Source organism: Sabethes cyaneus, chromosome 3 (genome assembly GCF_943734655.1).
Source record: "Sabethes cyaneus chromosome 3, idSabCyanKW18_F2, whole genome shotgun sequence".
Lineage (NCBI taxonomy): Eukaryota > Metazoa > Arthropoda > Insecta > Diptera > Culicidae > Sabethes > Sabethes cyaneus.
Window position 1 is genome coordinate 186,911,534 of NC_071355.1, and position 12,563 is coordinate 186,924,096.

The 12,563-nt window shown below is 40.3% G+C and overlaps 1 protein-coding gene across 8 annotated transcripts in view; it reads left to right on the plus strand.

The window, feature by feature from the left end:
• LOC128741600 (facilitated trehalose transporter Tret1-like) overlaps nucleotides 1-12,473 on the plus strand; it is a 546,799-nt gene extending 534,326 nt beyond the window's left edge. For all 8 annotated transcript variants that reach the window (XM_053837540.1, XM_053837534.1, XM_053837537.1 and 5 more), the window contains exons 3-7: nucleotides 566-798; nucleotides 867-997; nucleotides 1,076-1,268; nucleotides 11,389-11,536; nucleotides 11,614-12,473. In XM_053837540.1, coding sequence (XP_053693515.1) covers nucleotides 566-798; nucleotides 867-997; nucleotides 1,076-1,268; nucleotides 11,389-11,536; nucleotides 11,614-12,287 — 1,379 coding nt within the window. In that variant the 3' untranslated portion in view covers nucleotides 12,288-12,473. The remainder of the gene's footprint in view (nucleotides 1-565; nucleotides 799-866; nucleotides 998-1,075; nucleotides 1,269-11,388; nucleotides 11,537-11,613) is intronic.
• Nucleotides 12,474-12,563: the final 90 nt, after the last annotated feature.

A 12,563-nucleotide genomic window follows, 5' to 3' on the forward strand; every position in this document is an offset into this window, starting at 1 on the left:
GAAATGGTACTCAACAGTGATAATTTTACCGGCAAATCGTGCACACTTTGAATACCGGCTTATGTGCCAATTTGTACAAGGTGTCCGTCGTCTGGCGTAAACAACGATGATCACCCTTTTTGCTCCTGATAACGGATTTCCAGTTTTCAGCTTCAGGTCGCCGGCCGCCATCGTCATCGTTGTCGCATCAGTCAATAAGGTCATTATACTGGGCTAATATTTGCATGTTAGTTAGCACGTAATGGCTTCGACCTTGTTGCCGTCGTATTCCATGGGACAATACAGCCATGACATTCTGCTGCCGGTCGCAGCTTGAATGCGCTTTTATACGACAGACACTGTAAAGCCATAAATTTTATATGATAATAATATTAAGTTGAGAGCTCTAAGATACGTGAGAAATAAAAAAAGTCTTTACGGATACTTATATGCTGCCAGTAGTAGCTGTTAAACCAACTTTGTTCGATTACACATACGTCATACGTGCACTTCCAGTGCGCCAATGAAAGTAAACATTGCGTAATACGGCCGCATCTAATCTTGAACTTTTGCTTCTCGTTTTCAGCAAATCTCGCAACGCTCATATTTGGTCTCTCCATCGGCTGGTTGTCGCCGAATTTGGAGCTGCTGCTATCGGATGCCACACCGCTCACTTCCGGCCGTATCAGCAGCTCCGAAGCAGGCTGGATCGGTTCCATCGGGACGGTAGGATGCGTGCTGGCAGTGCTGATATGCGGCTGGGTGTCGGAGATTGCCGGACGAAAGTCCGCCCTCATGCTGATCGGGGTAGCGCAGCTGGTAAGTAATCACACCGCAAAAGTACGATTAATCGGAGTTTGAAACTGATCGACTTTTCTTTTCAACAGATTAGCTGGATCGTCGTTGTCTTCGCAAAGGACTTGACGATGATCTACACCTTCAGAATTCTGGGCGGATTCGCTGGTGGAGGTACATTCTCCGTGATACCGTTGTTTGTATCTGAAATCTCGGAAGATAAGTAAGTTATCAACGAAAAGATTCCAGTAAAAAATACCTCCTCACATAACAATGTGTTTTTCCTTTATTTTTATTGCAGAATCCGTGGAGCTTTGGGGGCCATTTTATCCATCACTTGCAATCTTGGTATACTGTTAGGTTTTATCTTATGTTACTATTTAGATTATTTTACCGTTACTTACATCGCACTGGCATTCTGCATTTTATACTCTGTTGGGTGTATGTTCCTACCAGAATCTCCGCAATATCTGTTTACCAAGGAAAAGAAAGATGTGAGTATTGCTAACATTGACAATATTGATAGCTTCCATTAACATTAGTTGACATATATTACTGGCTTGACGTTGTCGTTGAAAGAATTCAGACATTTCTGTTTCACATTTAACTGTCGGTGGGAAGACAAAATTTTCTAAATCTGAATATCTCTATCTTTATTTAAACAAAAATAGGTGCTGAAGAACTTGTTATACAATATATTCTGTATATTGACTATGGAATTCGTTATTACTCTGATGGCGCTTTGATTGTTCTCTTGGATAAATTTAAATTAAATAACGATAAGGGGCCATCCAGATACCACGTGGACAGAAAAATACCAATTTTCAACCGCCCCCGTCCCCCACCGTGGACAAGCGTGGACATTTTTTTTCTTATCTGTAATTTAACAAAACAGAAATGCATGGTGCTAAATTTTGTTTTCAACTTGATTTATGCAGTATTTATAAAAAAACATACGCTCCTGTCTAAAGGCCGACACAATGTATTCGAATTTTGAGTTGCTGCGGAAATTTGAGTTTTTCCGTGCATTTTCTGTCAAATTCCCGCAGCGTTGAAATCCGTATGCAAGGTGTTAGGACCTGAATTCTTCTGTTCATAGTAATCTTGTCTACAGCGAATTATTATCAACCGCAAGAAAGTCAGTTTTATTGTGACTTTTGCTTTTGCGATTCTTCTCCGTCAAGAGCATCCCTGTCTAACTAGAGCACCTCAGCTTTTCCGTCTACTTCAACACAACACAGGACCTTTCCGATGCGACGCGGTTCGTAAAATCTTCTGAAGACGAATCCTTCCGTAATGCTCGGTTCATGTGTTTACGTCAACATATGCCTCATCAGAAGATAAAACTTTATTTGACCCTAAAAACAATCACTGATCAATAGTTATGTATAATTAATTCAATATTTCTGTTTTTGGTATGAAAAAAAAACTTGTCCACGTGGACATTTACGATACCCCCTCCCCCCCTTCCGTGGACAAGCGTGGACATTTCCTTACTTCCCACCCTCCTCTAAACTGTCCACGTGGTATATGGATGGCCCCTAAGGACAAAGAGATGAGATTTAACGAAAATGTAGTTATTAAAAGCCCCCTCCGGGAATGTTATGCTCCCAGAAGATTTACACAGTTAATGCTCTAGATAAAGCTGCCTGCTGTATTGTTTTTTAAAAATTCATAGTAGCTTTCATACCGCTTTAGTAAAAATTTCCAATATATATAACTTTTCTGTTCACGCACGTTGGTCAACAGTTTGGATTTATTCAAACAAGTAATGCTTGAGCCTTGAAGCTAATTCGAGAAAAGGCGCTTAAAATTAAATGACATCAGTAGTAATTCACTAAAACCAGATGCGAATAATATTATAACCTTTTAAACACTAGCCCACATAATTGTGTAGGTGACACTTGTGATAAAAAGCAAAACCTTGGGCATAACCGTCTTCAGGCATTACCCTTCTTTATCGGCAGACTTTGGAGCAAGTTATTAGAGTACAGGACAATTACGAGGCTAATGTAACGATCCTACTGACTCTAGCAGCACTACTCAACCGAAATTCGAGCGTACGACGACTGGTTTCTTAGATCGAACTTCGAAGCTAATTGGTCGGCTTAAAGCCGTTGTTGTTGTTGATATTGGTTTATTAGGATTTTTTAAACGCCAGGCGTTCATTCGAATCCTATCTAAAATTGATTGCGTGACGTATAAAAGAGAAAAGTTGGGCAACGTTAGCTGAATATTTATACTACCTACATATTACAATAGTTAAATATATTTCATAGTAACAATTTTCTGAAAAATTACAGAAAACGCGCCGTTTTTAACGGGATTCGGTTCTACAGGTTGACAAATAACCAGGCGTCCCCTTTTTCGATAAAATTGATGGAGACGCTTTGTTCTGTACAGCTGTAGAGCTTATTTGTAACAAGGTTTAGAATAACGAAACAAATAGACTATCACTATTGAAATAGTGTTGATTTCAGATAATCACCGCCACCGCAATGTTTGTTCGATTTAATCGACGTTTTTCGGCGAAACAAGTATGAAGATTTTTAAATACCAGTTAGTCCGGACGTTTCGAGCTACTGCTGGTCTTCGAGTTAGAGTTAGAGTCAATAGGATCGTAGCAACTGCGCCTGTAATTGTCCTGCACTCTAACGGCTGGCTGCGAAGTCTGTCGTATAAAAAACAGAAGGTCGAGTTTCGATAACGGAATGTAGCACCCAGGCTTTGCTTTGCTTTGCTTGGTCCCAAAAATCACCATTTTTGACAACCTCTCTTTTTGGCGTAGGACTACGTCTTACGGCAAGGTTTGGGGATAGGGTGTCATTCAACAAAATCGGAAAATGAGAGCGTCACGAAAAATGAAAGATTTTGAGCGCTAATAGCTTAGCGGTTTCCAGATCGATTGTAAATATTTTTACGCTAATCGATCGAAAAATCGTTTACGCATCCACACCAATAATGAAACCTATTAATTTCAAATTACGTACTATTGAAAAATTAAAAAAAATGAAGCATTGTCCAACTGGAAATCCTCGCTTCGTGATTGGTTGGAAGAGTCTTTACGATGATCTAAATCTATACCAATTTGATATCTGTGCTTGGGAAGTAAACCAAAACAAGTGACAAAGTTTCCTCATCTCAACAAGATTTCCTAACACCGCGATTAAACCTAAACCATTTTGATGTCCTTGCTTGGGAAGTACGTCAGAAAGAGTGACAAAGCCCCCTCGTACCAACAAATTTTTTTCGAACGCGATTAAATCCAGTTCAGTTTGATGTCTGTGTTAGGGAAATGTGCCAGAAAAAATAACCAAAGTCCATTGTCTCGAAAGATTGCCAATTCTTTACGGTGAGACGATTAAACCTAAGCTAATTTGATACCTGTGTTGGAAAAATGCGCTACAGCTGTAGTGTTCGGTTATAATTTAATTCTGTATGGATGCGTATGTTTGACGTTTCATTGGAAGCGCTGGTAGCAACGTAGAATTCATTTCACTTCGCGAGACTTAGAGACTAATCACTGAAAAGATGTGCTGTTGTTAAAATGGGATTGAATTGGTAAAGTCCCTTCAGCGTGATGAAACGATTGGCTATAAAATCTTTAATTTTTGTAAGGTAACAGGAAAGTAGTGCGTGTTCTTGATTTTGTTAAATTGTTTGCAAATGCACATAGAAATAACTCTGAAATATACATTGAGGATTGGACGTACACAATGTTACTACATTGATAAATGTTGCATTCAACGCATGTAGCATGTATTTATGTTTCATATAGTATGTATACATGAGGAATCGAATGACTATACATGCATGGATACATGCTATTATCACTAAAAAAACTTTTACGTAGTCCTGCGTCACCTATGCGGTCGTGTCTCGTAAAGAACCCCTCTGATTTAAAAAAAAATCATAACTTTTGAACAACTGAACCGATTTAAATGATTTTTATACTAAACTAGCTGAGTGCCCGATCTTACTCGGGGCGCCTTTGTCTCACAGCCACTTGTACATCAGTTTTTGTAACCGAAATGCTTTTAATGCAAAAATATAACCCTAGTTCCTCTTTTGGACGTTCCTCGGTCCTCCCCATTTGTCAGTTCCTCCTCTTTTATCTAACCGGCCACCCGGCACACATCTGTTTTCTTTAAGGAAATCCCTAAAACCCCTAAAAAGAAAGAGAAACAAAGACATTTCTCCTATTTGCACCTTCCGCTAACAATAGCCACCCCACCCATAGGTAATGAATAGTTTTGTTATTGTACTTTTCGAAAAAAGTAGAAAGTGCAACAGTGTTTCTTCCATGGATACAAAAAACCTTCGTTTCGTATTTTGATTTTTTCTATTGTACGGATAAATTGTTATAGTCATGTGGGCCTTACTCCCCCCTTCCTGTCAGCAATCTCCTGTCATCAGCTTCCTCTTTTGTCTCACGGTCACTGAAGGAAGAACCGTCCAATCATTTCGGAGTCTTCCCCCTGTTACCCCCTCTTTTGTCAACCCCTTCAGTTCTGATTCCCTTATATCAAAGAAAATGTATGAAAGTTTAATAAACAACGGTCATGGCGTTTCGGAGTTATCGTCTCCCGCCCTATTAGTCCCATCCCCTTTTGTCAACCCCCGGTGCTGATTCCCTGATGTCAAGGAACATGTGTGCCAAGTTTGATAAAGAACGGTCAAGGTGTTTCGGAGTTATGGCCTCCTCCCTATTAGAGACCCTCCTCCCTGTCAGGGAACGTCCCCTTCGTTTTTATTAACCCTCCAGTGCTGAATCTCTTATGTCAAGGAACACGTGTGCCAAGTTTGATAAATAACCGTCCAGGCATTTCGGAGTTATGGCCTCCCTCCCCTGTTACGAACCCCCTGCCTTTTGTCAACCCTCCAGTGTTGATTCCCTTATATCAAGGAACATGTGTGCCAAGTTTGGTGAAAATCGGTCAAGGCGTTTCAGAGTTATGGTGGAACATACAAACATACAAACATACTCACGTTCACTTTTATATATATATAGATGAAAGGTATTCTAATGAGCTTTTTAGAAAAAATGTTAGACAGAAGCTCAAAACTACAAACAAAAAATCGAATATTTTAATTGTTTTTACTGGTATAGCTACATACCACAGTTCATGAACTTTGTATTTATTCTGGTTGTGTAGGCTTTTTAGCCCTTAAACACTAATTAAATTACAGTTATAAAAACACTGTCATATAAATTCTAGATACATAAAATCTAAACAACATGTAATTGACCTCTCCTCTGTTAGTATAGGTTAAGTCTTCGTCATAATATACTCGGTGTCACATCCAAGGTTGGATGGTAAATAGTTGAATAATGCGCTCCAGAACCACCATGAGGTTCCACAGCCTCTTATTCAGCAACTCGTATCTCGACCTCCTCGTGGTACCATCCGGGATATGTTCCTTAATGGAAATCGGACAAGCGGTGGAAACTAGGGTCGTATGCGGACAGAAAAGGGGGCACTCATGCCAAGGCTGAAGTGTAAACTCTCCGCCTGCAGGACGGTTCTCTTGACTCCCAGGAACCAAAGCAGCGGGTCCAAAGCCCCTAAAGGGATGGTTGTAATAGTTGTTATCCATGGCTATTATGTAAAAACTTGAATGGATAAACCCCTAATCCAAGGTGTGACGCGACCCGTACCGAGGGATGAATGGTGGAGGGGGTTCTATAAATTCTCTCGCCGCGACGGAGCCTGTGGAGTACCAGGGCGCCCTCCACAGAAATTTGCCCTTGCTGCATCAAGCCAGTCACTGATGCAGTGGACGATTTCTTACTGTGCAAGCTCTCTCTGCCGAAAAAAACAAAGAAACGAGTGAGGTGGAGAGGAGAGTAGGGAAGGAACAGGACTTGAACGATGCGCTAGCTGAGGTTCAGTTCTGATCCTCGTCTATTCTCAACACGCCGAACTTGGTGAGTCGACAAACGAAGATGTGGCTCCAACTCTCCACTCACGGGTAGAGATTCACTCTGCCTGATCTCTGACTGTGTGCTAGAGGGTGAGCTGAAACAAAAGGAGAGCCGAACAGTTATGTCCAGTAGGATGGCTGTACAATCGTTCAAACAATCTAAAAATATATAACGTCGAGTATCCACCCTGGGTTACTCAAAAGTTGCTGAGTCTCAATAAGAGAGCTTACCGGTCTTGCGACAGGACATTGTCCGAGCAAACATCATCTTCGGAATCACGGTTTCGTACAAGATGATATTTAACCTCGGAACACTTGCTCTGCAATTGTGGAGCACAAATAGTACGCAGACTGCAGTATCTCAAAAAGGGGAGATCTGTTTTGCGTCGCCGATCACGGTAGCTAGGTTCATAAACCTAGTCATCCCTGATTGGCACATGTTTCGCTCCAGCTACCAGCCTGTCACTTCCTTAATAAGTGATAGGTAAGCTTGAAGCGTATAGTAAAATAATAAAACGGGGCATACCACAATAGTTCAAAATAATGGACGCAGTGGTAAGAGTACCCAACAGAGGAGAAGAACACCTGGCTTCTTACTCGACCAGATAATACATTGACAAAGTAGACAACATCCGTTAATTTATGTCTGGCAGTCACGGTGTCAAGAATAAAAAGCAAACAAAACTGCTCATATGGATGGAGTTAATCGTTGTTTCGTACCAAGTTTCTCAAAGGAAATATTGCTATTTTTTTCCTAAATGCTTTTCAATCGATTGATTTGATAGGAACTGCGGCCTCCAGACGATACTCGCAAAGTCCAGTTTGGAACAAACTAACCAGTTTGTAAGCCAGTAAATATAGCGAGCAGAGCGTTAAGTTCGTGGCCAAATTGATGCACTATAGTGCAACCATCTGCAGACATTCCATAAAAAAACTTCTATAAACTATTTTATATCATCTTGGTATCATCACTTTTATACCACCAAGTACCAGAAATTTATATTTTAGTTTTAAAAAGCTAATATTTATTGCCAATTTCTCTTTGTTGAGGCCCTTCAAAGGATTACTAATTCACTTATTGATTGTAAATAAATTATTGATATGGCAGTTGAACAAGAGCTTATCATCGAACATAACTCCTATGTTCCGTATCACTGTTACTCGCGGGGTATCGGTTTTTTCATAGCTATACTTAAATTGGTACTGATCTCCTAGTAAATATCCAAACAGAAAATTGACTGACAATCCACCGTCAGCACAGAACCTGCTATAGTTAATTAGATATTGTTGCATGATAAAACATTCTTTGACGGTGTTTACTGGTAAGAACGGTTTGACATCATCGGCGAATACCTCAAATTTGCTCTTTCGATGAAGGTGGGAAGATACTCATCACTGGTACCAAAGAGTAACGGGCCTAGATGACATCCTTGTGGCACACCTGAGTTTACGATGAACGGCTGTAAAACTTCGCTGTGAATTTTCACGTACAGCGTTCTTGAATTCATGAGACCTTCAAAATTTTCATGCCACCTGGTTGAAATAACAACTAAAGAAAGATAGAAAAAACGGGTGCAAATGGTAAGACAAATTCCCAAAAACCGGGAGCAGTTTGAATAAAGAGTCGGTCAAGTTGAATGCAGTGTGCAGTCGGAATCCGTTTAAATTATCTTAAAGGTTTTTGCATCTTCAGTTTAAAAAACCGACAGCCTTATGACAGGACAGCTGTCAGTTTATTTACAACAAGAAAAAAGAGCAGTGGTCCAAGGTTACACCTCTGTGGTACGCCAGAGATGTTGCACAACCAATCGGAACACTGGATCGGATCTTCAACAACAGTCTACAGTGTGTTAGGGACATGTGGTAAAATGGTACAGAAACTCTCCGTTTTTCAAGCCTTGTAAGGAGGATACCGTGATCTACACGATCAAACGCTGCTTTCAAGTCCGTGTACACTGCGTTAATTTACATTCCTTCATTCATGTTACGCAGGCAGAACGAGACGAAATCAACGAGATTCGAAGACGCTGTGCGTTTTGGAAAAAAAACCTTAAAAATGGTTTGTTGACAACTAACGAACAAAGCCTTGTTCACAATTATCTCGAGCTCTTTTGACGTGGAGCGTAACAATGTCATCCCTCAATAGTTTTCAACGATGCACTTTTCAGCCTTTTTATGTACAGGGAATATAACTGAATGCTTCCATAGGGAAAACTGCCAAATTGAAGCATGCAACAATAGTGCAAAAATACTAACGAGAACACCAGAACTCTTCTTCAGGATGCAAGATATTTACCATTCGGTCCTGTCACTAACGAATATTTTAGTTTTCCAAAGGCAGTTTCGACAATCTCCTCTGTTACATGAATAATGTTGAGGTTGATGACTTCGTTACGAGTGTTTCTAACACCAGCTAATTTGTTCCAGAGAATTAGGAAAACGATTACAAGCCTGCATAAAGTCCGCTGCGAAGAGGCTACATCTATCGCACGCAGCGTTCGTTCAGAAATAGATCTAAAGGCCATCTATTTTTTTCTTAGAGTTGACAAATGACTAGAGTTTCATAGGATTTTAGTGAAGATTTCCTTGAATTCGTAGAGTATACTGTGTGTACAGAAGACGGTTGTTGACTCGAAAATCCTACAGCCACTGATAACGTATGGCTTGGTCCCAGTCGATCTACAAAATTACCGTGGCTTAGTCATCAAAATGCGTTCTGTGGAAGTCTAGATCTTTGCCGTCGCTAATATTCTTGAACACGACAGGGATCAGCAAACTGAATTGTACACTATGGATGATCGGAATCGAGCATGATAATAAGTAGATTACGTCGATCCTCACAGAGCGATCGGCCACTAGGAGTTTACCTATAGCTGCTCAAGCGTTTCGTAAATCAGGGATGGGTCGATGGAGTAAATCAGTTTATTAGATATGGTTACCCATACCATCGCCACGGCATTTTGTACTATTCTGCTGGTTACGATTGCTTTTGAAGATGGAAAATGCGCTGCCAAACAGCTGTTGTGAATGAATTTTCTTGACAAGCAAGGCTGCCGTTAAAATGATTATATCGAAGATCTATTCTGTCACTGTGATAGAAAAGTCATCGATTTTGGTTCATAGTCTACGCACATTCTGGTAGTAACTCGACAATGAGTTAAAGAAGTCTTGAGGGTCAGATACAGGGCTGGAAACGGGGACTGCCTCATCGGAAGAAATGTTATAGGAGTTATAGATCGAAAAAATCAGCGAAATAATAATTTTTGAAGGGAACCAATTGCATAAATTTTACTATTAAATTGTTCATAAAATAAATAATATTATTCGGTGAGAAAAAACCTTTAGTTAATTACTAGAAAATGCTCTTGGAAAGCTTGTAATAAAATTTGACGTAAATTGGTTGAATCGATTTCGAGCAAGCTTGCTCACTGACTTTAAAATCACAGTTTTGAGAGACACGCGTTCAAATTTTCAAGTTCCTTCTTCAATAGCTCTGACACATCGTTACAAATATGCCTGTAACTTCGTAAATATTTGACCGATTGATTGAAAATTTCTGTGTAATGCTTAAACATACGATCATTAAATGAAAAGAAAATCGATTTTTCGGAAATGCTAACTGTATACAGTCCCTGAATTTACTTGCCCGCATCGGGTCACGCGCCTTCTTGAGCCGCCCCAACATGAAATTCGATCGCTCATTAGATTTAGAAAACGATTGTCCACCTTGGCAATAGAAACCAAAGCTTAACCTCGGCAAAACTAGACCTCGTAACCATTCTCAATTATTGCAGAACAGCCTCTTTCCCTACCAGCCTATGCATACTTGGTCTTGCCTCCACTAAGGCTCATAACCTAATAGTATCACGAAGGGGTAACTTAGGTGGATGGGCACAAAAGGTCCTCGAGTAACCAGATTTTCGATTTATGATGAACAAAAACGTCTAAAAATAACCTTCTCAAAACATTTTTGTTTGAGCATAACAGGGACAATATCGCCCTCCTTTTAGAGAGACAAACGCGGGATTGACGTAGTACTAAACATAAGTACGAGTAGATACATAATGTATAAAACTAATTCGTAAGTTATATTGTATTACAGTTCTGAAAAGCCCATTTTGGCTTTCACTCCGGTTGGAGATGGCATCGAAGGTACTAAAAAGTTGCACTTTAACCATGATGTCCCGAAAAAATAAAACAAAATTAAATTGAACATTCTAATAAAGACTGAATAGCGCAATATTATTTTCGGTAAAATGTTTAAAATATCCTGTGCTATACTTTGTTATTATTTGTTGTCCTTACTAAAGCACAATTGTTTATATTTTCATTAGCCTAATACATTTACACAATCATGCTCACGTGTAGATCGAAGATTTCGACAAAATAATTCAGAAGTTACAGATCTGTTGGGCATTGGTGATAGTTTTTTGTGGTACCTTAAAACTTAGGTACAAATAATATTTGAATGAAGTTTTATTTTTGGGTTTAAACGATACTATTCAAATTACAATAGATTGCGAAATCATTGTCGAAATCTTTCCAGATTCCGGATCATACTAGATACTAACACTATGTTTACCCATGTAATTTAAAAGTGCAAGCGGAAGCTTTTATTGCCCTTTATAGCCATACAAAAAAAACACATATATAAGATTGCTCTATTTGCTTTTTCTCTCGTCCCAACAGAGAGCGATTAAATCCTTACGCTTCTACCGAGGCGAAGCCAAGAATGAGTCATCGAAATTTATTTCGGAAGTTGCCAGATACAAGGAGGCGCATGGCAACAATACCAAAGACTCAAAACGACGAGTGCAATTACACATTAAAGATTTATGTAAGTATGATTGATGCTAACCGGAGAATATCCTTATTAAGTCAAGTCTCCTCATTCTCTCTCTCCATTTTCCACAGTAAGCAAACCAACCCTGAAGGGCATTTTAATTTGTGTCATAGTGATGATGTTCCATCCGATGTCCGGATCGGTACCATTGATCACCTTTACCGATCGCATTTTCCGGGACTCCGGTTCGGACCTACCGCCGTCGACGTGCGCCATGATTGTGGCCGCCATCAACCTGGTAGGTGCGTACGTGTCCTCGGTCACCGTAGACAAGGCGGGCCGCAAGGTCCTGCTCATCACCTCAGCACTGGGTTGTGCAATCTGCTCCGCTACCATGGGAACCTATACATTCCTGAATGGGATCGGAGTAAACCTAGACTACTTCAAGTGGATCCCGGTGACGACCCTGTCCGGTTTGGTATTCATCAGTGCCATCGGCGTTGCCATCGTGCCGTTCATCATCATGCCGGAAATCCTCGAGCCGAGAGTGCGCGGATTCGTCATAACCTGGTGTCTGCTCGAATTCCACTCCATTGCATTTTTAGTGGTTAAGTTCTTCCCGACCGTCGTCGAAAAGCTCGGTCTCTACTGGGTCATGTGGTTCTTCTCGTGCTGTAGCGTGGCGGCGGCCACTTTTGTGATATTCTACGTGCCAGAGACGAAAGGCAAAAGCTTCGAAGAAATTACCGAATCACTGGAACCTGAGAAGAAAACCGTACCAAAGCGAACCTCTATAGATGTTTAGCAGTGCTATAATACCATTCAAGTCAATACCACAATAAATACAAATGCAAATCAAAAACTAAATCAACCTGTAACATATACAACTACAAAATGAAAACTACGCGCATGACAAGTTCAAATGCTAGGGGATAAGTTGTTCGTAAGCTTTAATTTTATGTGTATAAACTTTATTACGTTAATAAATGTACGTCATTTTATGGTACCTTTTAATCATCTTGGCTGGCAGCATCCGGTGCCGTTTTATCACAGCTCATTATCAGCCGCAGGCTGCATCCAG